Here is a 23,816-nt window from a genome sequence, read left to right as displayed (position 1 = left end):
AAAAGGAGACATCAGATTACAAAATGCTTTCATTGTGGCAAAATGGGACACATGAAAAGGGACTGCAGACAATGGAAGTCCAGGAATAATGCCTCTTCTAGGAATAACAGGAATAGGAGGACTCAGCCTTCAGGTTTATGTAGGAGATGTGGAAAGGGCAGGCATTGGACGAATGAGTGTAGGTCAACAAGAGATAAACAGGGCAACCCGTTGCCATCGGGAAACTCAATAGGGGGCCTCTCGAAGGCCCCCATGGCAAATGTGGTCCAGTCATTTCCGATCACTGCAGAGAACATGCCTCTTCAGGGAAATTAGAATGCCCCATGCCTGCTGTTAAAAGCAATAACGGCCTGAAGGATGAGTTAAATGTGGTGAATGAATCAAGAAATCTAAGAGGACAAAGTAAACGAATATTCTGGCAGACTTCTATAAATGAACAAAGGCCACAGCTAAGAGTGTGTGTAAATGGCAAACTTATTACTGGCTTACTGGACACAGGTGCGGATGTAAGTATCATTACACCAGAGTCTTGGCATCCGCATTGGCCTCTTCAGGAGGTAGATATTCAGTTCTTAGGAATTGGAACCCTATCTCGAGTAAGACAAAGCACGAGATGGGTCAATTGTATAGGTCCAGACGGACAAATAGGAAAACTAAGGCCATATGTAGCAAATATTGCAGTGAATTTATGGGGCCGTGACCTATTGCAGCAATGGAATACCCAAATTAACATTCCTGCTGCTTCCAGAGCCCATATTTCTGAGGACAATATTACAAGATATTACAGATGGCGGAAACCAGCCATTAGAGCTATACAAGAACACAACACAATTGATGGCTCTTCAGAGGTACCAACAGCCATGCCTCTACAATGGTTGACTGAGAAACCAATATGGACTAAACAGTGGCCTTTAGCTGAGGAAAAGTTACAGGCTTTAGAACAGCTGGTACAAGAGCAATTAGATGCTGGACATATAGAAGAATCTACCAGACCTTGGAACTCTCCTGTGTTTGTTGTTAAGAAAAAATCTGGTAAATGGAGAATGGTGACAGATCTTAGAGCTATCAACAAGGTTATTCAACCTATGGGCCCTCTGCAATCTGGAATTCCTCTGCCCTCCCTGTTACCAAAGGGATGGCCTCTTATAGTTATTGATCTGAAAGATTGTTTCTTCACTATACCATTACAAGAAAAAGATAGAGAAAAGTTTGCCTTCACAGTGCCTACCTATAATAACTCTCAGCCTGCAAGGAGGTACCAGTGGACCGTCCTCCCACAGGGAATGTTGAACTCTCCCACCCTGTGCCAATATTTTGTAAGCCAACCATTGAAAATTATACGCAAACAATTTCCTAAGTCCATAATATACCACTATATGGATGATATCCTGATATCTGATCAAAACAAAGATACCTTAGAAAGGCTGTTTGAAGAAGTAAAACTAGTATTACCTAAATGGGGATTGCAAATTGCTCCTGAAAAAATTCAGAGAGGAGATTCTGTTAATTATTTAGGTTATAAAATAGGCTTACAAAGAATTAAGACTCAAAAGGCACAAATCAGGAGAGACCGGTTACGAACGCTTAACGACTTTCAAAGATTATTAGGAGACATTTCCAGTCTACGACCAGCTGTTGGGATAACACCTGATCTAATAATTCATTTAAACAAAACCTTAGATGGTGACAAAGATTTGAATAGTCCCAGAGAGTTAACAGCTGAAGCAGAAAAGGAACTGATGATGGTTGAGGAAAAATTACAGGAGGCACATGTAGATAGGGTGGATCCAAATTTTAGTTGCGTTCTAGTTATATTGCCTTCCAGAATTTCTCCTACAGGAATTTTAATGCAGAGGGAAGATACTATTTTAGAATGGATTTTTTTACCACACAAACCAAGTAAAAAATTAAAAACTTATGTGGAAAAAGTCTCTGAATTGATTATAAAAGGAAAATTGAGACTTCGTCAATTAGCAGGTATAGACCCATCAGAAATTATAGTGCCTTTCACTGCTGATGAGATAAAAAAGTTGTGGGAAGACAATGAACCATGGCAAAGAGCTTGTGCTAATTTTTTGGGAGAAATCAATAACAATTACCCAAAAAGCAAGAGACTTAACTTTATAAAGAGAACTTCTTGGATCCTCCCTCGAATTGTCCGTGATGCTCCAATAACCGGAGCCCATACATTTTATACCGATGCTAATAAATCAGGGAAAGCAGGTTACAAATCAGAAGAATTGAGTAAAGTGGAACAAAGTCCTTATGATTCTGTCCAGAAAGCAGAATTATATGCCATCCTTATGGTGCTTAGGGATTTTAAAGAACCTCTTAATATAATTACTGACTCACAATATGCAGAAAGAGTTATTTTGCATATTGAAACTGCTGAATTTATACCTGATGATACAGAACTGACCTCATTGTTTATCCAGGTACAAGACATGATCAGAAACAGGCTCTGCCCTATGTATATAACGCATATCCGATCCCATACAGGTCTGCCAGGTCCTCTAGCACAAGGTAATGCAGATATTGATCAATTATTAATTGGTAGTGTGCTGGAGGCATCTGAATTTCATAAAAAACATCATGTCAATAGCAAAGGCTTGAAAAAAGAGTTTTCTATTACATGGCAACAAGCTAAGGAGATTGTAAAGAAATGCCCTACTTGCTCTTTTTATAACCAAACACCATTGCCTGCAGGGACTAATCCAAAGGGTATTAAAAGGAATGAAATTTGGCAGATGGATGTGTTTCACTTTCCAGAATTTGGCAAGTTAAAATATGTACATCACACCATTGACACTTATTCAGGCTTTCAGTGGGCAACCGCTTTAAGCTCAGAAAAAGCTGACTCAGTAATCACACATTTATTAGAAGTTATGGCCATTATGGGTATACCTTCACAAATAAAAACAGATAATGGTCCAGCTTATGTATCTAGGAAAATGAAACGATTTTTTGCTTATTATAATATTAAGCATGTTACAGGTATACCATACAATCCTACAGGTCAAGCAGTTATAGAAAGATCAAATCGTACTATAAAGGATATGCTAAACAAACAGAAAGGGACGAAAGATACCCCCAGAAATAGATTGCATAATGCTTTATTAACCTTGAATTTTCTTAATGCTAATGAGAAAGGAACAACAGCAGCAGAGAGGCATTGGATAATGGAAAAAACTTCTGAACTAAACCAACCTGTTTATTTCAAAGACGTGCTGACCTCTCAATGGAGGCCAGGAGATGTGCTACGTTGGGGAAGGGGTTTTGCTCTTGTTTCCACAGGAGAAGAAAAATTGTGGATACCATCAAAATTAATAAAGGCTCGATTTGAAGAGGAGAAACCTCTTGGAAAGGAGAAATGACAGCTCATCCAAAATGATGATATTCATACAGTTGGTAAGAAAAACATATAGAATGGGGGCAGGGTTCTGTTCTTATCTCCACAGGAAAACACTGATTTTTGAAAAGTTCAAGGGACCCTGGATATCTGAATACTGACAGATGGAAAATAATGGCACAATAAGGACTATCAAGAAAACTGAATAGGTTCTGTAAGTAAAATATACTAAATCATATTTCTAAATTTATAGAGCTGGTTTTAGAGTTGGACTCTGGCTCAGTCCCTCTCTAATTCCAAGCCTGTTGTTAAAAGAAAAACCCAGAATTTCTGGAGTTTCTGTCTCATGTCAAGAGCCATGATATGGGACAGAAAGAAATATGAGTTTAGAAAACATTTTTACTTTTCTTCATATCTATCATACCTTTCAGTGAATATATCTATCATGTCTTTCATTGAATATATGTATGTCTGTATATGTCTATATGATTAATATACAATTATATATTATTATAATCATATACTATATGATATTAATATATGATTAATATATATGATTAATGTTTAATTTTTCCACAATGAACAATAAGTTTTTCCTGCAGTGACATTTGAAGTTTCCAGGAAGAAGATGGGGCCCCATAACAACAACTCCACCTGGTTGAGATGACATCATGATACTGATAGCACTACTACAAGACCTGTTTTGGGTACCAGATGCACAAGACGATGCCAACGTGGTTAGCTGAAATGATGCACATCTTGTACAACATTCTGGCCAGACCTCCACAAAATACTCAGAGACTATTTGCAATTTTAAAAGACATTGATCTTGAAATTTAACCATCATTTTACTTTCACAGGATCCCCCAGAAAGAACGTCGCCCCCATGACAGCTGGAAGTAATTCTAGAGAACGACGTCCCCTCTCCCAGTAAAGTTTGTCCTTGGGTTTAGGGACATCATTTAGGGGTTGGTTATAATTAGTATAGGGTTGAGGGTTGGGGGAGAAATTTTATAAGCGCAGGAATCAAAAAAAAAAAAGAGGGATAATTGGATTATGGGATAATAGCTTTGTACTTGTGAGTTATTGTTTTTAGACAAATATATTGGTATTGATTCTTATATATTGATACAAACTTAAATTATGTTGACTATTTTAGGCATGCATGCTTCTACCTCTGTTTAAAACATTTTTATGTATTGACATATATATATATTGTATTGATATATGTATATTTTACCATATTGCATTGTACACTGCTACCTCTGATTAAGATACTTATATATTGTTTATGTATTGATATATATATTTACCATATTGCAATGTATACTTGCACATTGTTTATACTTGGAGGTTATATTGTCCCCATTTATTGCACAGTTGTTTACTATTTCAGTCTTTAAGTTAGATAGATATTGAGAATAATATAGATCAATAGTCATCTAAGTTTGTCATTTATAATTAGACTAATCAGGTTCTTTAGATACATAGACATTATATTCAGTATAGATAGATAATCTTCAACCTCTTCAAAGAGCTGTAGAAAATGGCCTTTAATCTAACACAGAGTTCTGTGGTAGGGAGACACAATAGCTCCTGGCAACACTGATCTATTCCCGAGAGAATGTTGAGCACCAAAGACACTCCACCTGGAGCCTTTCTTCTTGGCAGAACTGGCCTTTGGGTAAAGAAATGCCCATACCTCAACTACTGACAGAGTTACAGAGTATCCGTAAATGGATAAAACAGGACTGTCATATCCTGCCAAGACAGGATAAGATAGTTTTGAAAAGTTCCTTGCCTTTGAAAATGGTATGTCAGTTACGTTAGGCCTTAGCCAAAGTTGGTTGCTTCAACGCTGCAAACGTGATTTTGGGTGATTGCCCAGGTAGCCAGTTGTCTCTGTGATTTGTTACATGTTCTGGAAGTTTGATTGCACTTCCTAATTACTTAGGTAACATTATTTCCCTTCTCAGATCTTTGATGGGATTGAAGATTATATAAACGTAGTTACTTTCCTTTTATGACGTGGCCAAGTTATTTCTTATACAAGACTTAAGCTAGTTAGAATAGGATATTTGTATTTATTGTATATAATTGTGTAGGTTTGTACTTACTGTATATAATTTCGTAGTAGGCTTAGAACTCTCTTACTTAAACAAAAGGGGGAGGTGTTGTGGGAGTAACTTCCGCTGCCTCAACCAATAATCACTGAAGCAGGAGCCCACAGTGCAGCGGGGAGCGACTTCCGCTCCGTCAGCCAATAGCTGCTGAAATACCAGCCCACTGGGGCGTGGTATATTTCTCTCTTAAAAAGAGAAGCAGTTCCGGAATAGGCTCTCTTGGTTCCGGCTCTTGGTTCCGGTGCTCGGTCTCAGCTGCTGCTCCCGGCTCCTGCTCCAGCGACTAGGCTCCCTTCCTGACGGTTTATGGTGTATGTAAGTTTTACCCCCCGCCAAATAAATAACCCCTTAAAACATAACTGGTGTGGGATTGATTCGTTAATACCGTGAGTTACATAAACTTCTTGTCTTCAACATTGCCCAGCCTGTTTAAACAGAATAATGCCCTGACCTGATTCTTCACCACTTATTTTTGAAGAAGACATTAAATTAAAAGAGCTGAAAGCAGTGTAGTTTTAATTTATTTTGTACCTTGTCTCATACTTTTTGACTTCGGCTTTAGTTTTAAAGCGAGCATCTCTCACATACTAAGGTATTATAATGGAGACCACAATGAAAATATGAAAGAAACATGGGGAGAAGCAGACATCAACTGGGCTTATATTTTGACTTTACATCTGCTATATGTCTATTGTATCACTTTAAGGAAAATGGGGAATTTTCAGAGAGAGGCCAAGATTTTCAGAATTCTCACTCACTTGATGAATGTCACACTGCTTGACAATAGTGAATTCCCAAATTTTTACTATATACTTGACATATATACTTACATGTGTAAAATATAAATATATATAATATGTACTTATATACAAGTATATGTAATACTCTTAAAAATTTAGCATAAACTATACTATATATGCACATATGTTTGTAAAGTTTGCATATACCTTATTATACTAATATTTTACTGATCACATAAAGCACACAAAAACAGATTTTTTTAAATGGTGAATCAAAACATTAAAAAGAAGAGTGCCGTCACATGACAGGAATCTCAGCATTCAGGAGACTGACACAGAATTACAAGTTCAAAGTCAGACCCTGTCTCTAAAATGCATATACATCTTAGAAGCTCGGTGCTTTAACGCAAAAGACTTTCCTTCTTGCTTTGCAAGTTTTCTTTGAATTCCTTGGAAATGTTAGAACAGACGACATATATCTCTGAAGTGTAATTTGCTACTTTAAAGCAATCAAGTTGAACCCACCACACCTGAATGAGTGGGTACATACCGTAGTTTTGTGTTGTGACGGAGTGCTTTCTCTTGACTAAACAGCAATGGTGGAGTTAAAGAGTCGTTGCTTGGAGGCAGAATAAAGTGAGCCAAGAGCAATCTGACCTTTGTAGGAAGCACTAGGCAATCACAATATTTAACATTAGTATTTTTCATAAGTATAGCAGATTGTTTCACAGCACTTCAGTCTTTCTTTTCGGCTTTTGCTGTTACTGTTTTTGTTGTGGTTTGCTTGTTTCTGTTTCTTTTCAGTGGAGGGGTTCTCATTATGTAATCCGGATGCCCAGTCTTGTTGCAGTCCTACAACAGCCTCGAGTCTAGTCTGTACCTGACAGTTTTGACCTTGGCGTGACAACTTCATCATCATCAGAAAGAACAACTTGCTAGCAAAGCTGAGAGAAAATGCCTTCCTTTGACTTCAGACAAGGGCTGATTGTCATCACTAGACCCGTGTCTGTTCTAGTCTTGCTCTCTTAGCTAACTCTCAGGCAACTTGACTACCACAGACAGCAGCTTAAATGGTTAAAATGAGTAAGAAGAGGACAGGAGCAGGGTTGCTTCAGAAATAGAAGATCTACCAGAGGATGTTTGTTCTCCAGAAGAAAAATAGCTCAGTAAAGCTTTTTATCCAGGGAACATTAGAATTCCTGACAGAGTAAACTTATCCAGTTTCTGCTTAGATATAAATTGTAAGGGGGGGGTCTTTAATGATATAATTTATTTCAAAGATACCTGAGGGGAAGACAGACAGGGGAGGGAAGAAGAGAGAAGAAGGAGAGGAAACAGGAAGGGGGGTGAGGAAGGTTAGGAGGCCAGAAGGAAAAAGCAGGAAGTATGGGGGGAGGAGTAAAAGACAGAAAATTAAAGACAGAAAAAGACAAGACTTGGTGCTCTATTTCACTTTGCGTTTCTGAGATGACCTATTTCTTCAAGAAGAAAAACTCAACCCCGGTCTGTGCCAGTAGCAGCAAGCACGCTGTTGAAGGGACCTCTATCCTACTGTAGCCAGAACACAACTCACAAGGACTGGCATTAAGTAATCTTTTTAAAATTACTTGATTTTTTTAAATTACTTCTCCTGGGCTTGACCCCCTAGAAAACTAACTTAGGCAAAGATGGATAGAGAGGATCCAGCCTTGGGGCAGCACTTAAAGCAGGCTGCTCTGGGCAGGCAGGCGTGGAGTCTCCAGTTAACACTCTGTGACTGGGACACAGCTGGCTTTGCATAAGGACATTAAATATACAGTACCACAGTTTGGTCCTGGGCCCGGCCTCCGGCGGGTGGCACCTGGCCATTTGTCTCCGCCAGCCAAGGCCTGGCCCTGGTTTCCACGATACCGGGAAAGCCCCACAGTTCGCCTTCACACCTGTTAGGGGGTTCTCTACTCTCTCCACCAACCCATCGGCAGCCCCCCCACAGCACTCTCCCGGGGCCCGCAGGGATAGCCAGGCCGGACTCGGCGGCACGCAGGGCCTTTCGGAGCCGACCCCTGTGCGCCCTGGCGCTGGAGGCTGGGCGGGGCGGGGTCCGTGGAAGGCGGGAGAGGTCGAGCCGGGTATGGGAAGGGCCGGGGGAAGGGCCGACTCCGCTCGCGTAACGCAGCCGGAGCCTGCGGCAGAGGCGGCGGGGCTGAGCAGTGGAGGGGATGGAGTTGCCACCAGCCTCGGCTCTCTTTCCCGCAGCCCCGGCATCACCTCCCTTCGCCCGGCCGTGCCACTCCTTAGGCCGCGCAGGGTGATCGCGGGAGCGGGTGGGCAGCAGCTCGCCCTGTACTGGAGAGGAGGGCGCGGCGGGGCCAAGACAAGGGGACTTTTAGTGTCCTGGGCGACCGGCGCGACCCCCAAGCGCCCGGAGACCGTGATCCGGAGGGAGCTACGCGCGAGCCCCCCGGGGCACGGCCGGTGGCCGGGAGGAGGTGCGGGGCTCGGCTGCTCGGTCCCAGGAGCCCGAGTAGCCGATGGCGGGCAGCGACGTGGCCTGTGAGGGGCCAACGAGGAGGGGAGGCGCGAACCGGAGCCCCGGGGCTCCCGGGGGGCTGCGCAGCCAGGCAGCAGCCAGTTGCCCCGAACCGCTGTCCGCTACTGATGCTCCGGCAGAACGTGGAGCGCTACCCGCCTGGATGCGCCTCTACTTCTACGGGATGCACGGCATCACCCTGGACGTGCTGGTGTCCTCGGCCAGGCGCTTCGCCCGCAGCCTGGATCTGCGGATGTTGGGCTTCTCGTCGCCCTACCGCTGCCTCCTGCACTCGCTCACCCACTTCGCCCTGGAGCAGCTCTACCTGCAGCGGCCGCGCTGCCCCAGCGCCTTCCTCTTCAATTTCCTGCTCTACCCCTGGGCGCACGTGGGGTTGCAGACCCTGGCGGGCCAGGCACTGCTGCTCAGTCTAGGCGGTGGGCCGGGGGGCGCGGCGGCGCCGGGGGCGCTCGACCTGGCGCTGCAATACGTGCTGGCGCTCTACCACGGCCAAGTGTTCCTGAAGCGCTTCCTGCGTTTGCGGTACCCGCGGCAGCTCCAGCAGCAAACCAGGGACACACTACCGGCAGCCCCGGACGCCCGAGTCCTTTTGGAGGCTGGACGCGGGCGACAAGAACTCCGGAGCCCCAAGGGCGCAGAAGGAGCCCCCAGCCAAGGTCTGCCAGACCTCCTCCGCTTCCTTTTTTTCGGAATGCACGGCTTTCTGGATGAGATCTTCTTCACCTTCTTCTTCAATGTTCTGGGGCAGGGGGACGGATCCAGCAGTGGGCACACATCGCTCTGGTCCTTCTTCATGTATGGCAGTTGTAGCTTTGTGGTTGAAAAACTCTACTTCCACCTTCACTACAGCCGTGGCTGGGGCACCTGGAAGCGGGTGCCTATATATGTGATTTTTATCTATGCGTGGGAGTTGTCCTGGGGTCTGGGGCTTCGCATGTGTGGGGCCTGTTCCTGGGACTATTCTCATTATCCGCTCAATTTCATGGGCCTCATCACGTTGATGTATTTACCTGGCTGGCTATTCCTTAGTGTGTACCAGGACCTTCTATCCAACGTGTTGTGGAGGGTGCAGTATGTTCCAACAAACTAAGACTGGAAAATAAGAAGAAAAGAAAGGAAGGGAGGAAGGAATCTGACGATTGGATGCAATTTATTTTTACACATTTAAAACGAGATGGCTTTGTTTTCAGTCTTTTAATTTTTATACACTTCACTAAGCTCTTCCAACTTGTTTTACTTGACGTTTCAGTTTTCCAAACTGCTCGGAATCTGTATGTAAAGTTCTGTACTTTGAAGTATTACTCAAAACTAACTGAAATTGTTTAACTCATCAATAATTTAAACCTTTTCGAGGGCAAACAACTAAACCACGCCATCTTAAACATCAGAAACCGGTGATAGTCACTGAACCTCGACGAGTGATAACCACTTATTTTTCTGTTCATCCGTAAACGTTTTCAGATCAGAGACCAGTGATTTTTTTTTTTACAAGTTCCTGATTTAATGAGCTGTTTACTTTCTTTTTAGCGCAATTTCATTTTGCTTTCTTGCCATGTTGACCAATGGCAGCTGAAAATCTGTCTTGTATGTCCTTCAGAAACTTCAACCACAGCTCTTAAAGTGCCTCTGTCTGGTCTACACGTGAGAGGAAGACCACAAGGGTGAAAACATCCCATGAACACATTTTAACAAGAGCCGTCTTTTGTGTCAACACCAACAGGTCACCCTGTGTTGGTGACATTTGGTCACAGTCTTGGAAGTGATTGCTTTCCGACGTTGGCTAGCCTTAAACACTGTGTATGTTAACATTACTCAGAACACGTGTTACCTAAACTTTTGTAACTGTGCAGTAACCTAAATGTTTGCCCTAGATGTCCCAGGGTCAAGTGAAATTATACCACCTTCAATGGTGTTCTAACTCTAAGGTCCCTTTTTCTACATGGAGCTCCAAATACAGAAGCAGTATCTTGGAATAAAATGAATCCGAATTCTCCCTCTAATTACATTAGGCCTAATTGTTTTCTCTATTTACTGATGCATTTTCACCTTCTCTCACAGTCCCCCCGCCCCTCACACTCACACACTTTTTTTCCCTTGCAGGCCCAGAATTTGGGGTCAGACCCGACATGGTAATGCACTTTATAAATGCATGATAGCTTTGGACAGCTTATGATTAATTAATGTCTAAAAGCTCCAAAGTTAAATGAGATGATGGAAGCCATTCTAAGAAATTATATCTAATTGATTAATAATGTACTCGAGGGTGTTTGTTGTTTTATTGTACTCAGAGGAGTGAGTGGAATAGAGTGTGGCTCAGCCAAGGATGACTAATAACCTCTCAGCTTTCAGTACGAAGCTAATTAGGAAAACTTAGAATGTGTATTAATGGATTTGAATTGTCCAATTGCCTGTGCTGTAAAAAGGGATAGTTTCTATTTCAAAAAAAAAAAAAAAGAAAGAAAGAAAAAAGTTTGCTAGGAGAACAGCAAAGAATGTGTGTTTAGGTTTGATTCAGATGAATCAGATTTGATGCTCTAATCCATCCTGTGAGGTTGTAAGCTAAATTATAAATAATGACACAGAGTCAACCCCACCTGTGAAATGGAAGAGGGCAAGCTAATTGCTCTCATCATTCACAACTTAAAAGTAAGCTCCACACTTGCCAAGGGTTTTCTCTTCGGTTCTTTATGACACTCTGTAACAGGTCAAAGGTTTCTGAAAATACTGGAGGGGAAAATACGGAAGTAGAGAGGGGAGAGGTAGGAAGATGCAGGATGAGATATTTGTAAGGCAAATGTGACACATGCAGGAGAACCTGAGGGAAGGGTGGCCCCACTGCATACCCCACATTCCTGTGAATGTCCACTCAGCTCCTTGGCTGCTGAAATGCTTATCAAATTGTTCCCACTCTGTCGCCTCTCACCTCCAGCATAAGCTCCTATCAGAGCCACTGAGAAGCCTGCTAACCTCCTCCAGCTCAGAAATCTCCCACTTAGGAACACCTGCCTTTTTATTTTCCTTTTAATTCTCTGCTCATCAACAGAGTAGAGTAAGGTTTTCAGTCATAGGACTTATTCAGGAAATAGTTACCCAGCCTCCAGTAATTAGGAGACACTTCTCAAGACTGTGTATACACAGTAATGAACTAAAAAATCTCTGTCCTTGTAAACCTGGAAATGGACCGTATTGATTCTGTGAAATTGTACTCCTTTTTTCTGTTTGTGTTTTGGTTTTTGCTGTGGTGGTTTTTTTTTTTTTGTTGTTGTTGTTGTTGTTGTTGTTGTTTTTTCAAGACCACTGTTTCTGCACTAGGGGATGAGCAACAGGAGTTAGAACTTTCACCAGTCCAGTCCCTGGAACATAACAATCCATTCTTCCAATAGAGTAACAAGACTAACAGCCCCCCACCCGCTAGCTTCACAAAATCCTAGCTTTGAATACAGGAAGTGATTAGGCTGGGTTGTAACTCAGTATATTGTCTTAGGGCTTCTCATTTTGTGTTTGCTCAACTTCTTAAAGGAGGCATTTTGCTGTGATCTTTGACCCTTCAGGATAAGGGAAATCAACAAATTATTTAACTTTGTTATTATTAGTAGTTTAGAAGAGGAAATAGTAAGGCAGTATGGTAGATAATATTTAAATAGCATTTTCTCTCTGACAAAACTTCTCTAAAATATTTATATATATATATATAAATGTATGTATTAGACAGATATTGAATTAAGAACACATTCTTACATTCTATGCCTTAAGTGAACATACATACAGTATATATTTTAAATACATATTTATGTATGCATACATATTCACTTAAACTTGCAACAACCCTGCTTTTATAGATGAAGGCAATAAAACTGAAGCCCAAATGGATTCAGTTAACTACTTGAGTTATACAGCTTTTGAGTATTTATATTTGAGTTAGTGGATATCGGACTCCAATTTGTTCTCAACAGCAACTTGACTGTGCCTCTGCCTACTGGTCTCAGTGATCTGGGTCTTGTCTAGACTGTTCTTCCCTTGACTGAGAGATACACAACTAGCTGTATAAAAGGTAGACATTGTTTGCAAAAGACTCACATTGGTTTTCTTTTATTATGTGGTACATAGCAAATGAATTAATATCAGGATACATAACTGACAATCGAGCTCCTTTTACTCCATAGATAATGCCTTTACATTAAAGAAGTGCTCTGAAAGGAAGTTCCTCCTATAAACTAAGATAATATGCAACATAAAATGCAAAAATAATATGCTAGGATTCGAGGTAGGTCATTATCACAAGCTATGAATATACATATAATTAATCACTGCTAAACATTAAATATTATATTTAGAGCAGATATCATTGTAAGGACTAACCCCAAACGTGAGAAAATTTGTGGCCAGGTGTGTTAGCACACAACTGTAATCCCAATACTGAAGATGCTAAAGCCGTAGGATGCAAATTTGAGGTCACCATAAGGCACATAATGATATCTTGTCTTTACAAAAACACTATTTTTTACAAAGACATATATCCTGAATTTCTACTGAAGAAAAAAATATTCTTAGTAGAAAGACATAAAAGTAGCAAGGGTACTTAATATATACAATGCTGAGATTTCTTTTTAGAAGTACTTAAAATTTTAAGTAAATCCTATTGATTTCTGTGAATCTAAAGAGGAGTATATGCTGTTGAATTTTCATGTTAATAATGAATATAGAAGTACAGATATCAAAGAAAAACTCCAATAAAGTTGCTAACACATTGTGTTATTTCAAACATTTCCATGATTTGGTGTACTTGATTATTTTGTGTTCTGGTAATTAACAATTTTTATTGCAGCCAAACAACACACACAATTTAGAAAGATATGACTTGTTTTGTTGTTTGAGAAACATAAATAATTGGATAATCCTGTCTCCTAAGAAATAGCTACAAAGTATTTTTTATTGTTTTGAATTTGAAATAGTCACTGTCAGTTTGGAAGACCTGGTTCTGCAGGATGCTGAAGCAGTTTGGTGGACAGCTTGGCTCATCTGCCACTTTGAAGGTTCATAAGACATCTATATATCTGAATATAGGCTGTACTCTTGACACACTTAGTAGTAAGTCATTGTACTGAAATATCTGACCTTGCAATAATCCCAGTGTTTACATATATCAAAAAGCATTACAACCCTTTACCATTTCAATTAATTTTGAATACACTAACTCTAACAGTACTTACTAGAGCTAAGTCCTTTACCAAAGGAAAATTTAAAAAAAAAACAAAAAGAAAAACATCACCCATCACCCCCACCTCCCTCCATGAAACACATAAACACCTATTCTGTGGTCATGGGAGGCGGCAGTAAAGGATGGTTCTGTTCTACAGCCAAGACTCTTTTTTTTTCTGCTCATAGAGTTGGTAGCAGAGGAAGGAACAAAAGTAGCAATTGTCTCTGTGTCTAATGAACCCATTCATTAGACTTGGCCTCGTTCTGATTTTCACACTGCGGCAGCAAGCCATCACACAGGCAGCTGATTCCAGTCACAAGCAACCCAGACTGCAAAGCACTCTCGGATGTGTGAAGAGAAGCTTTGGTGAAAACACTTTATCATAATATAGGGGGAAATGTAAATACATATAATATTTCCCTTAATTTTAAAATGACCTTTTCAAGGTTACCAGACAGGGAGGGGAGTAAGAGGAACTCATCCTTCGTATACAGAAATGATTAATTTTCTTCCTATTTCTGCAGTTTCCTAAGACTGTAAAACTCATGAAACAATTTTCCCAGCTGGAAATTAGCATTTACTGACTATGATTAAGGATGTTTAAACTTTGCAAGAAGCTTTGTCACTTAGAGCACTGGATCTTTGACCCACAGGAGGACTTCTCCCCTCTAGAAAAACTATAACTCAGCTTAGATTTACTATTCCAGTTTTCATTGTATTGTGTCACAAACACTAAGTAGACGGGAACACTGTCACCAACAGAGTCACCCAGTCCATTCTCAACCAGTCAAGGAATTAATTTACTTCTAAAACATTAGGAACCAATAGCCTGCCATTCATTCCATGGAGTTCATTCTTTTGTTTGGTTTTACAAAATTCTTTCTCCTTCGTTGAAAATTTCCATGCTTAATTTTCTTGCTATTCTTATGACTTTTATTATTTCAAATGATAGAGGGCTTTCATAATTATTGCTATTTCAGATATTCAAAACATCTTGGCTACAAGGATGGTAGTAGGTTAAATTCAGGAACCCTGCATGAGTCACTGAAATCTCTACAGGGTTAAAACTAGGGAAAGATTTGACTAGTTTCCTAGCCTACAGGTTATCACCTGGTGAAATTCCCCATTAACTTACCCATCTATACAAGAAAAAGAAATGTAATAGACAGAGATATGGTTCAGTAAGTAAGAGTTCTTGTCACACAAGAGTGAGGACCTCAGTTTGGATCCCAGCATCCACATACAAAGCTGGGTATGGCCATGTGGACTTGTAAGCTTGCTGAGACTTGTTAGGCCACAAACCCAACTTCAAATTTAATGATAGACCTTGTATCACCAGAATAATGTAGACAATGACTGACCAAAACACTTGCTATCTTTAGCCTTCTCTCGTAAACCTATGTTCCCACCTATGCATGCAACCCCTAACCCCAAAATATAAAATGCACAGAGATCAGGAGGTCAGAGATATCAAAGAAACAAGTAATAAGCCAAGAACTGTTGAAAGTCAACATGCCCATTAAAAAAAAAATGGAACCAGAGGGATCAGAAACACCAAGAGAAGATGGTCCACAGAACCAACTGACTGGATTCATGGGGACTCACAGAGATCAGGGAGCCTATAGGACTGAGACCTAGGTCCCTGCATATATGTTATGGCTAAGTAGCTAGTATTTCTTGTGAGATTCCGAACAGTAGAAGTGCAGGTGGTCTCTGACTCTTTTGCCTACTTTTGCGACCCTTTCCTCCTCCTGGATTGTCTCATCTAGCCTTGATGTGATGGTCTGTGCCTGATTGATGTCTCTGGAAAGCCTGTTCTTTTCTGAGAAGAGACTGGGGTGTGGATCTAGGGAAGGGAAGGGGTAGACGTTGATACTTGGGGGAGGAAAAAGAGGGGAAATGTGATTAGGATGCAATATATGAGATAGAAATAATAATAATAAATTGTATTTATTGTATTAAGAAAAATCTTGCTATATATTTGATCACCATACAGTGCAGACATATTTTATCAGATGTCTTTAAATCCTGTAGTGAAGATGAACAATTCTATAGAACATAAAATCCTGATTCAGGCAGGGGTGGTGCACACCTTTAATCCCAGCACTTGGAAGGCAGAGGCAGGCAGACCTCTGTGAGTTCGAGGCCAGCCTGGTCCTCAAGAGCTAGTTCCAGGACAGGCTCCAAAGCTACAGAGAAACCCTATCTCGAAAAACAACAACAACAACAAAAAAGAATATAAAATCCTCAACTTCAAGTATTTTGAAAAAACACTATCAGTAGACAAAAGTGAGTTGATTGTGGAAAATAGTCACAGCCTATATTTTTGTTCCCTCATTAACTTTCAACAAAAGTTTAATAAAATTTGTTCTTGTACATTAATGAAGGAGAATTATTTTGTGATAATTTTTTATTAGAAACAATGAATGGACAAGAAGAAAAATTAATGAGTTTCTTAGAGTACAGCAGAACAAGCTTATAGACGGAGACTGTGCATTGGTTTCTTGGCCACCCAGATCTGAATAATCACACAGAAACTATATTAATTACAATGCTACTTGACCAATAGCTTAGACCTATCCTAGATAGCTCTTACATCTTAAATTAACCCATTTCTATTAATCTATGTATCGCTACGAGGGTATGGCCTATCAGTAAGGTTCCAGTGTCTCTCTACTTCTGCAGCTGAATGGCATCTCCCTCACTCTGCCTATCATCTCTCTATACTCTGTTCAGATTTCTTCCCTGACTTTGTTCTGCCCTGCCGCAGGCCAAAGTGGCTTCTTTATTAACCAATTGTAATAAAACATATTCATAGCACACAGAGGGGAAGCCCACATCACAAGCTTTCAGATTTCGAGTTCTTAAGATGTAGAGTTTTACAAACTCTGACCTTACACTTGCTCATGATGGTGGTTTCCAGAGCCAACAAATGGAATAGGAACATAGAATAGGAAGAGCAGTAACAGAAGACAATAGAGAAGGTAGTGTCCAAGAGCCTTGGAAACAAGAAAATGTTATTTTTAAGGTCAAAAATATTCATAAAGATTAGTGATAGTCTAAACTTGCATTCTAAAAAATGCTAAATTCACAAAACACTGAATACCCTGTTTTGTTGGACAACAAATAAACATTTTATTGTGTTACTATTGATTAGTAATTTTTTAAAATTTTGTATAATAATCAAGTTATTGAGCCGAACTTTAATAGTTTTAATAGTAGAGCAGGTAAAGTTTCTTCACAGTGTTCAGGTAAAGAAACTACAACTAATTATAAACCAAAGATCACAGAACTGTAAATCTTGATGAGACAAGAGATCATCTGGTTTGGCTAACAATACCATAGTTTCACCCAGATCTTCAGGACACATGACCACGTGCCATCTTCTTTACCACAATCAATAATAGTTATCATCTAAACTACTCAGACCTCTGTAGTCAAACCATCTGTCCCACCCCATGACTTTGCTAGAAAATTCCTAAATGACCAGTCATGGTGTTATACTTCAAATCCCAACACTCTACCATTGCAGGTAGGGAGATGTTGGGTGTTTCAATACTGGACAGCAATAATCAATAATTCCTCCAGATGACAAAAAGTAATATCAATTTCATTATTTATGGATATACGCAAGAATCACTTTGTGCCTGGGAGAGGGGTCTACGTTAATTTCGTGTATTCTTCCTTTTTCTGCGTGGGTGTTTCCTTAGGCACAAGGCTCAAGTACAGTTTACATCATGAGGGTTTTTGTTGTTGTTGTGTGGTTGTTTATTTGTTTGTTTGGTTGGTTGGTTTTTTGAGACAGGGTCTCTCTGTGTAACAACCCTTGCTGTCCAGGAGCTAGCTCTTGTAGACCAGGCTGGCCCTGAACTCAAAGAGATCCACTTGTTTCTGCCTCCCAAGTACTGGATTTAAAGGCATGTGCCACCATGGAGTATTTTTAAATGATAATCTAACTGTCTTTTAAATTATTTCTTCCAAAGTGTGAATTTAAAAGAAATATAATGTGAACCTGAACTGTTGTGGTTGGCTAGTGTGTTTCGGTATATGTTTCTTCCACCAATGCCCATTTAATCACTTTTTCTTTCTTGAGGTCTCTAGATTATTGTTGTTTTTTAAAATGACATACTGTATTTTGGTAAGTTTTAAAAGTTTTGAAAATGAAATGAAAATAAAATGTTTTAATTTGTTAAATATTTATTGCTAGGAACTGCGTGTGGTACATGCTTGTTTTCATTTGTGAATTTTATTAGTGTCTTGCTATTTGAACTCAAATACATAGATAGATTGTATTAGGCGGCCCTATACAGAAAACCAAAACAATGGAAAATAGAGAGGGGAGGCATGTGCATGTAGATTTTTAGTGTGTGTGAATGAATGCATAGGCAGCATTTGTGTATGTGTGTATGGAAACAGAAAGGGAGACAAAGGCACATGGAGGGAGGGGGAAGGAGGGAGGGAACAAGCTATGGAGGGAGGATGTTTATTATAAAAACTCAAATCCCAGGATCATGGAGTCAGTGAGCTGGAGAGCAATGAGCTGGTGATATAATTTCATCCTCAGAGCAAGATTGGGAGAGCTAGTGGCAGAGTAATAGTTCAAAGGCCTCCAACTTTGTAACTCAGGAATAACTGATGTCTCAGTTTGAACCCAAAGGTGAGAAAATAATAATTATGTCTAATTTTAAAGGAACTTGAGTGAATTCACTCTGGTTGTCAGTCTTTCAACCTTATCCAGAGCTTTCACTGATTGAACAGAGCCCATAACTCAACAGATTGCAATATGCACTCCTCATTTGGTCAATTTACGTTGTAAAATCATGCGCCAACAGCCTTGCCGAAACAGCTAGAACAATGATTGACGGCACATGCAGGCATCCTGTTATCAATCAAGTAGACACATAGAATTAACATCCCAAGTCTAGTACTTGTCAACTCAACATTCATAAATATCTTCCTAAATTATAAAACACTGATGGAATAAACTGCAAAAATACTAGAAGGTAGTGATTCTATGTTCACAGATGAACAGAATTAGTGTTGTTGAAGTGATCATATTAGAAAAAGCAGTCTACAGAATTACTATCTTTCACATCAAAATGCCAATGGTATTTTTGACAGAATTAGAAAAAGGAAATCCTAAAATTTATTTGGAAGTACTAATGATTCAGCATAGTTACAGCAATCTTATTTAAAAAGAACAACAGTGGAGACATCACACAATCCAATTTCAAAATACACAGCAAAGCTATAATAGCAAAAACCACACTATGGGTATAAAAATGAAGTAGACAAATGGAATGGAATAAAGTTCTCAGAAATAAACATCCAGTTGTAGTCAACTGATTCTTGCCAACGCTGTCAAGACATAATTTGGAGAAAAGACAGCCTCTGTAACTAATGAAACTAAATATAGAAGAATGAAACTGGATTAATATTTCTCATGCTGAGCAAAAATGTACTCAAAATGAGTCACATACCTTAGTGTAAGACATAGTATGTTAAAACTACTAAGCAAAATATCTCAATATAATGACAGAAGTAGAAATTTTTTTAATCAAACCCTAATATCTTAGAAGACTCCTCCCTCATAATTTAATCACATGTCAATGACCTTCACGTCTAATACCCTAGCCTTGGTTTTAGGTTGATGTTAGGGAAATACAGAATTAATATCACAGCAAGACGAGATCAGTATGTGCTCAGCATTGTAAAGTTCAGCTTGTATAAGAAAATGGAATCACTGATTACTGTATTTCAGAATATTAGAAAAGCAAAACATAGGTGGAGAGAGTGTGCTAATCGGTTTTCCATTGTTGTGACAAAATATTTGAGAAAACAGTTTACCAGAAGAACATATTTATTTGTTTTCATGGTTTCAGAGGCTTCAGTCCATGGAAAGTGGGCTCTGTTGCTCCAAACCTGTGATGAGGGAAGAATATCAAGGCAGTGGGAGTGTGTGGAGGAGAAAGCCAATCACTTCCCAGCTCTCAGAATACACAAAAAGTATAAAGGGAGGACCTAAGGATGAGACATACCTTTCAAAGCCATACTTCTGCAGGCTACTTTATCTCTTAATAGTCCATCAGACTACAACATTATAGCCTTCATGTTCCAACCACCTCTCAAAATTCCATCCACTGGCAACCAAGACCTTAACCCATGAGCATTTGGGGATACCTTATATTCAAACCACAACAGATGGGAGTGTATTTGAATTAAATATTTTGAGGAATGTGATCTGAGTGCGTGACAATGACATAAGTGACTTTCACTACAAAGAAAAAGATGAAAGACTAGCTGATGTGGATTTAAGAAAGAATTGTTATATCCAAACTGGAAGAATTGTGCAAGCATGTGTTCTTGTGAGAAACACTGCTCGTAAGCCTAGAAGCCGAAAATTACAAAAAGGAAGAGAATATAAAACTTAATGGTTAAAACATGGTAACAATTGATAACTAGTAGTGCTAATGGGAGCCCAGCGTTTGTCTCCAAAGGATGGCACTTGTCTCTTTACTCCATTCTCCTAGTTGCCTGAAGAGAAAGACCCATGTCCACAGTTTTATATGCATCATACTGAGACAAGAGAGAAATTGCTTTTACAAAGGTCACAATGGTAGAACAAGGATTTATAGTTTGGCAATGATGATTGCAAGCTGCATCATCTAAATGTCACATTTACAAATGGAGTATACAGGAAAGGTCAAAAGAACACAGGGAACACAGGGAGAAGGACCTGAGGCTGGCACTGTCCTGAATCTGCAAGCTGCCCTGCTCATATTCCAATAAAGCAACCAATAAAATGTTCGAATTCAAACTCATTCTAAGAATTTAAATTTTTGTGGTTTTCTTTAATAATTTGTTCAGAAAATATTTATGGAGTATCTACTATGAAATCAATATGGGAGCACTGTGGGCTAGAAAACTCAGCAAGCCTACTGTTGAGTGTTGTACTGGTTACTTTGCATAACTGTCACCAAATTACCAAACATTAAGACAGGAAAGGTGTATTTAGATTAATATTTTCAACGAGTTCAGTCTATGGTGGCTTGGGCACATGCTCTTCAGGTTTCCTGTGGTCACGACAGTCAGAACATACAAAGGAGAATCTTAGAGGACAAGAAGCAAAGAAAGAAGCATGATGGATCGACTGATAAGCGAGACTCCTGGATCCCAGCGACTGCTTCTTCTGCCTCTTAAAAGTCCCAAGACCCAGGCCTCGACAAGGAGCCCATACTGGATACTGTCTAAAGGGCCAGGAACCAGAAGCTGGATTGCTCAGTGACCTAGTATAGAACCAAACAGGCCCAGGGGGAAAAAAGTCAATGAAATGATTCCTAATGATACTCTGCTGTACTTGGAGATTAGAGCCTGACACAGTAGTCACCAGAGAAGCTTCATCCAACAACTTATGAAAATAGGTGCAGAGACCCACAGCCACACATTAGGCAGAACTCAGGGAACTCTGTAGAAGAGGAGCATGAAGGATTGTAGGAGCCCGAGGGTCAAAGAAACCACAAGAAAATGGCCCACAGAATCAGCTAACCAGGGTTCCTAGGAGTTCACAGAGACTGAACCGACAGGGAGTATGTATGGGTCTGACCTAGGTTCTCTGCATGTACGTAATTGTGCGGCTTGACGTTCTTGTAGGACTCCTAACAGTGGGAATGGGAATACCTCTGACTCCTTATCATCCTACTGGGTTGCCTCGTCCAGCCTTAATATGAGGGGATGTGCCTAGTATGGTTGCAAGACTATATGTCATGTCTGGTTGATTTCTCTGGGAGGCCTACCCTTTGCTGAAGAGAAAAGGAAGAGTGGATTTAGAGAAGAGAGGAGTCCGGGGTGAGAGACTAGGAAGAGAGGAGAGAGGGAAAACTGCAGTGGGAATGTAATATATGAGAGAAGAATTACAAAAGAAAAAATAGCTCCACGAACCTCTGGCAGTAGCACTACCATATGTTATAAAAGCCTCCAACCCATGAGATTGGGGAAGACACCTCATATTTTAAGCATGACAGTACTTCACTTTATTGTGTTTGTTACATGAAGCTGGCATAACAAAATACCATGGATTGGCTACTTTCAACAACAAAGGATTCTTTTCAAGGTCATGGAGGCTACAAGCCCCAGATTAAGGAGTGAGAAGGCTAGTGGAGGTTCTTTTCTTGGCTTACAAATGGCAATCTTCTCACTACCTCATTCCAAAGTTCAAAGAGATTCAGGTCTATCATATCTCATAACAACACTAATCCCTCTATATCAGAGCATTTCCCTCATGATCTCATTTAACTTTATGTTTCTGTAAAGATCTTGTCTCCACATTCAGTCACACTGAGGGTTAGAGCTCACGATTTAGAGCACTTAGTCCTTAATACTTATGATTTTGACTCTACAAGGTGATTATTCTTATTATAATTACTGTTCTATCCACAGATGAAACATGAAGACCTCATGTATCACACAGATAGGAGAAAACAGGAGCCAGAATCCATTCTAGCATAGTTCAAGGCATCTGTATCTGTCTCTCGGAAGGTTCAAGACCGTGTCATTAGCTAGGAAAGGGCAGTGTCCCTAAAATTAAAGCAGCATTCCACCGTCCTGTCCTTTCACCACTGTATGATCTAGTTGTCATTAGTTTTCCAGATCTCTCCAGAGAGAGCTCTGTTTTCCTCATGCCTAACTTTAACCTTTTTACACAGATTCTAAATCACTCCCTTGCTATTTTTATTGCTTTTTCTAAGTGTATTTTGTTACTCAGGAAATAACCTTTCAGGGAAATGTGATCAGAAGCATGCTGTCTGCTGGCCTTTCTGAGAACTGAGTCAGGCATTGAGGACACTGTAGTCAGAACTACGTTTCTGCCTTTCATAGACTAAATTTTAAGATAGGGGTTTAAAATATTTTACCAGTGGTATTCAAGAGCACAAAATCAATTTTCAATGTATTATAAATTGGTTGCTACAGTCCTATTAAGTCTATAGGCTATTTATGCCTATTTTAGAAACATGAATATCTAATACCATGCCTTGATGGTCTATAAATAAATTCAAATGTGCTTAGCAGTGTGAGGCTTCTCATTGGGGGTACAAATTAGCCAGCATGGTCTTAGGGTCAGCTAGCCAAGAACTTCTTAGTTTTTATTTATTTTAATGTGTCCTTCTATGTGTCTGCCTTTCTGTCTAAGCAGGCGTATTTCATGACACAGAGTGCTTACGAGCAACTCTCAGGACTCAGTTCTCTCCTGCCACCTTGTGGGGTGAGAAGATCAGACTCAAGCTGTCAGCCCTTACACAAGAGCTCTTCTCCAGCTGTGCCATCTCATGAGCCCTGGAAGATATTTTTTTTAAAAAAAATCAGATTATCTTATATTACTTTGGAAGCTATGTATAAATCAGGTAATTTAGACACAAGATTAATAAGAAATTATGATCTCCTAAGAAACCATTATTTGGGGTGTATGTGTTCCCTTCCCTCTACGAACAATTTGTGTGAGAGATAATACTGCCCCCACCAACACTAAATAATGATCTGAGTACAAATTTTCCACTGAGTCAGTTAGGGAGATTTGATGGAGAAAAAAAAAATCCAGATATTAAACCTTTGCCACCTAAATTATGTCTTTGGGTACTATGAGTATCTTCACTGCAAGGAATTGTGTTAGGTCACTTGCTATTTCAAAATTATTTAAGGAAGTAAATAGGAATGTCTAGGAATAGGAAGGGTCTGTGTTGGAAATCAGTGATTCGAAATGACCTTTCTAAAACAACCAAGTTTGGTTTCCACGTGAAGCCTTTCTTGGATAGACCTGTTATAACTTGATTCTAGAAGCTAGTGTATCAAAGCCCTAGTTCCTGGTGCAATAGCATTAGAG

At 40.0% G+C, this 23,816-nt stretch overlaps 1 protein-coding gene across 1 annotated transcript; it reads left to right on the top strand.

The window, feature by feature from the left end:
• Positions 1–8,113: 8,113 nt before the first annotated feature.
• On the top strand, positions 8,114–13,515 carry Tmem229a (transmembrane protein 229A). Its single transcript, XM_048451000.3, has one exon. The coding sequence runs from the start codon at positions 8,723–8,725 to the stop codon at positions 9,830–9,832; it is 1,110 nt and encodes a 369-aa protein (XP_048306957.3). The 5' UTR covers positions 8,114–8,722; the 3' UTR covers positions 9,833–13,515.
• Positions 13,516–23,816: the final 10,301 nt, after the last annotated feature.

This window comes from Myodes glareolus, chromosome 25 (assembly GCF_982192425.1).
Source record: "Myodes glareolus chromosome 25, mMyoGla1.1, whole genome shotgun sequence".
NCBI lineage: Eukaryota > Metazoa > Chordata > Mammalia > Rodentia > Cricetidae > Myodes > Myodes glareolus.
The sequence above is the reverse complement of the archived record's forward strand: the minus strand, read 5'-3'. Positions and strand labels throughout refer to the sequence as shown.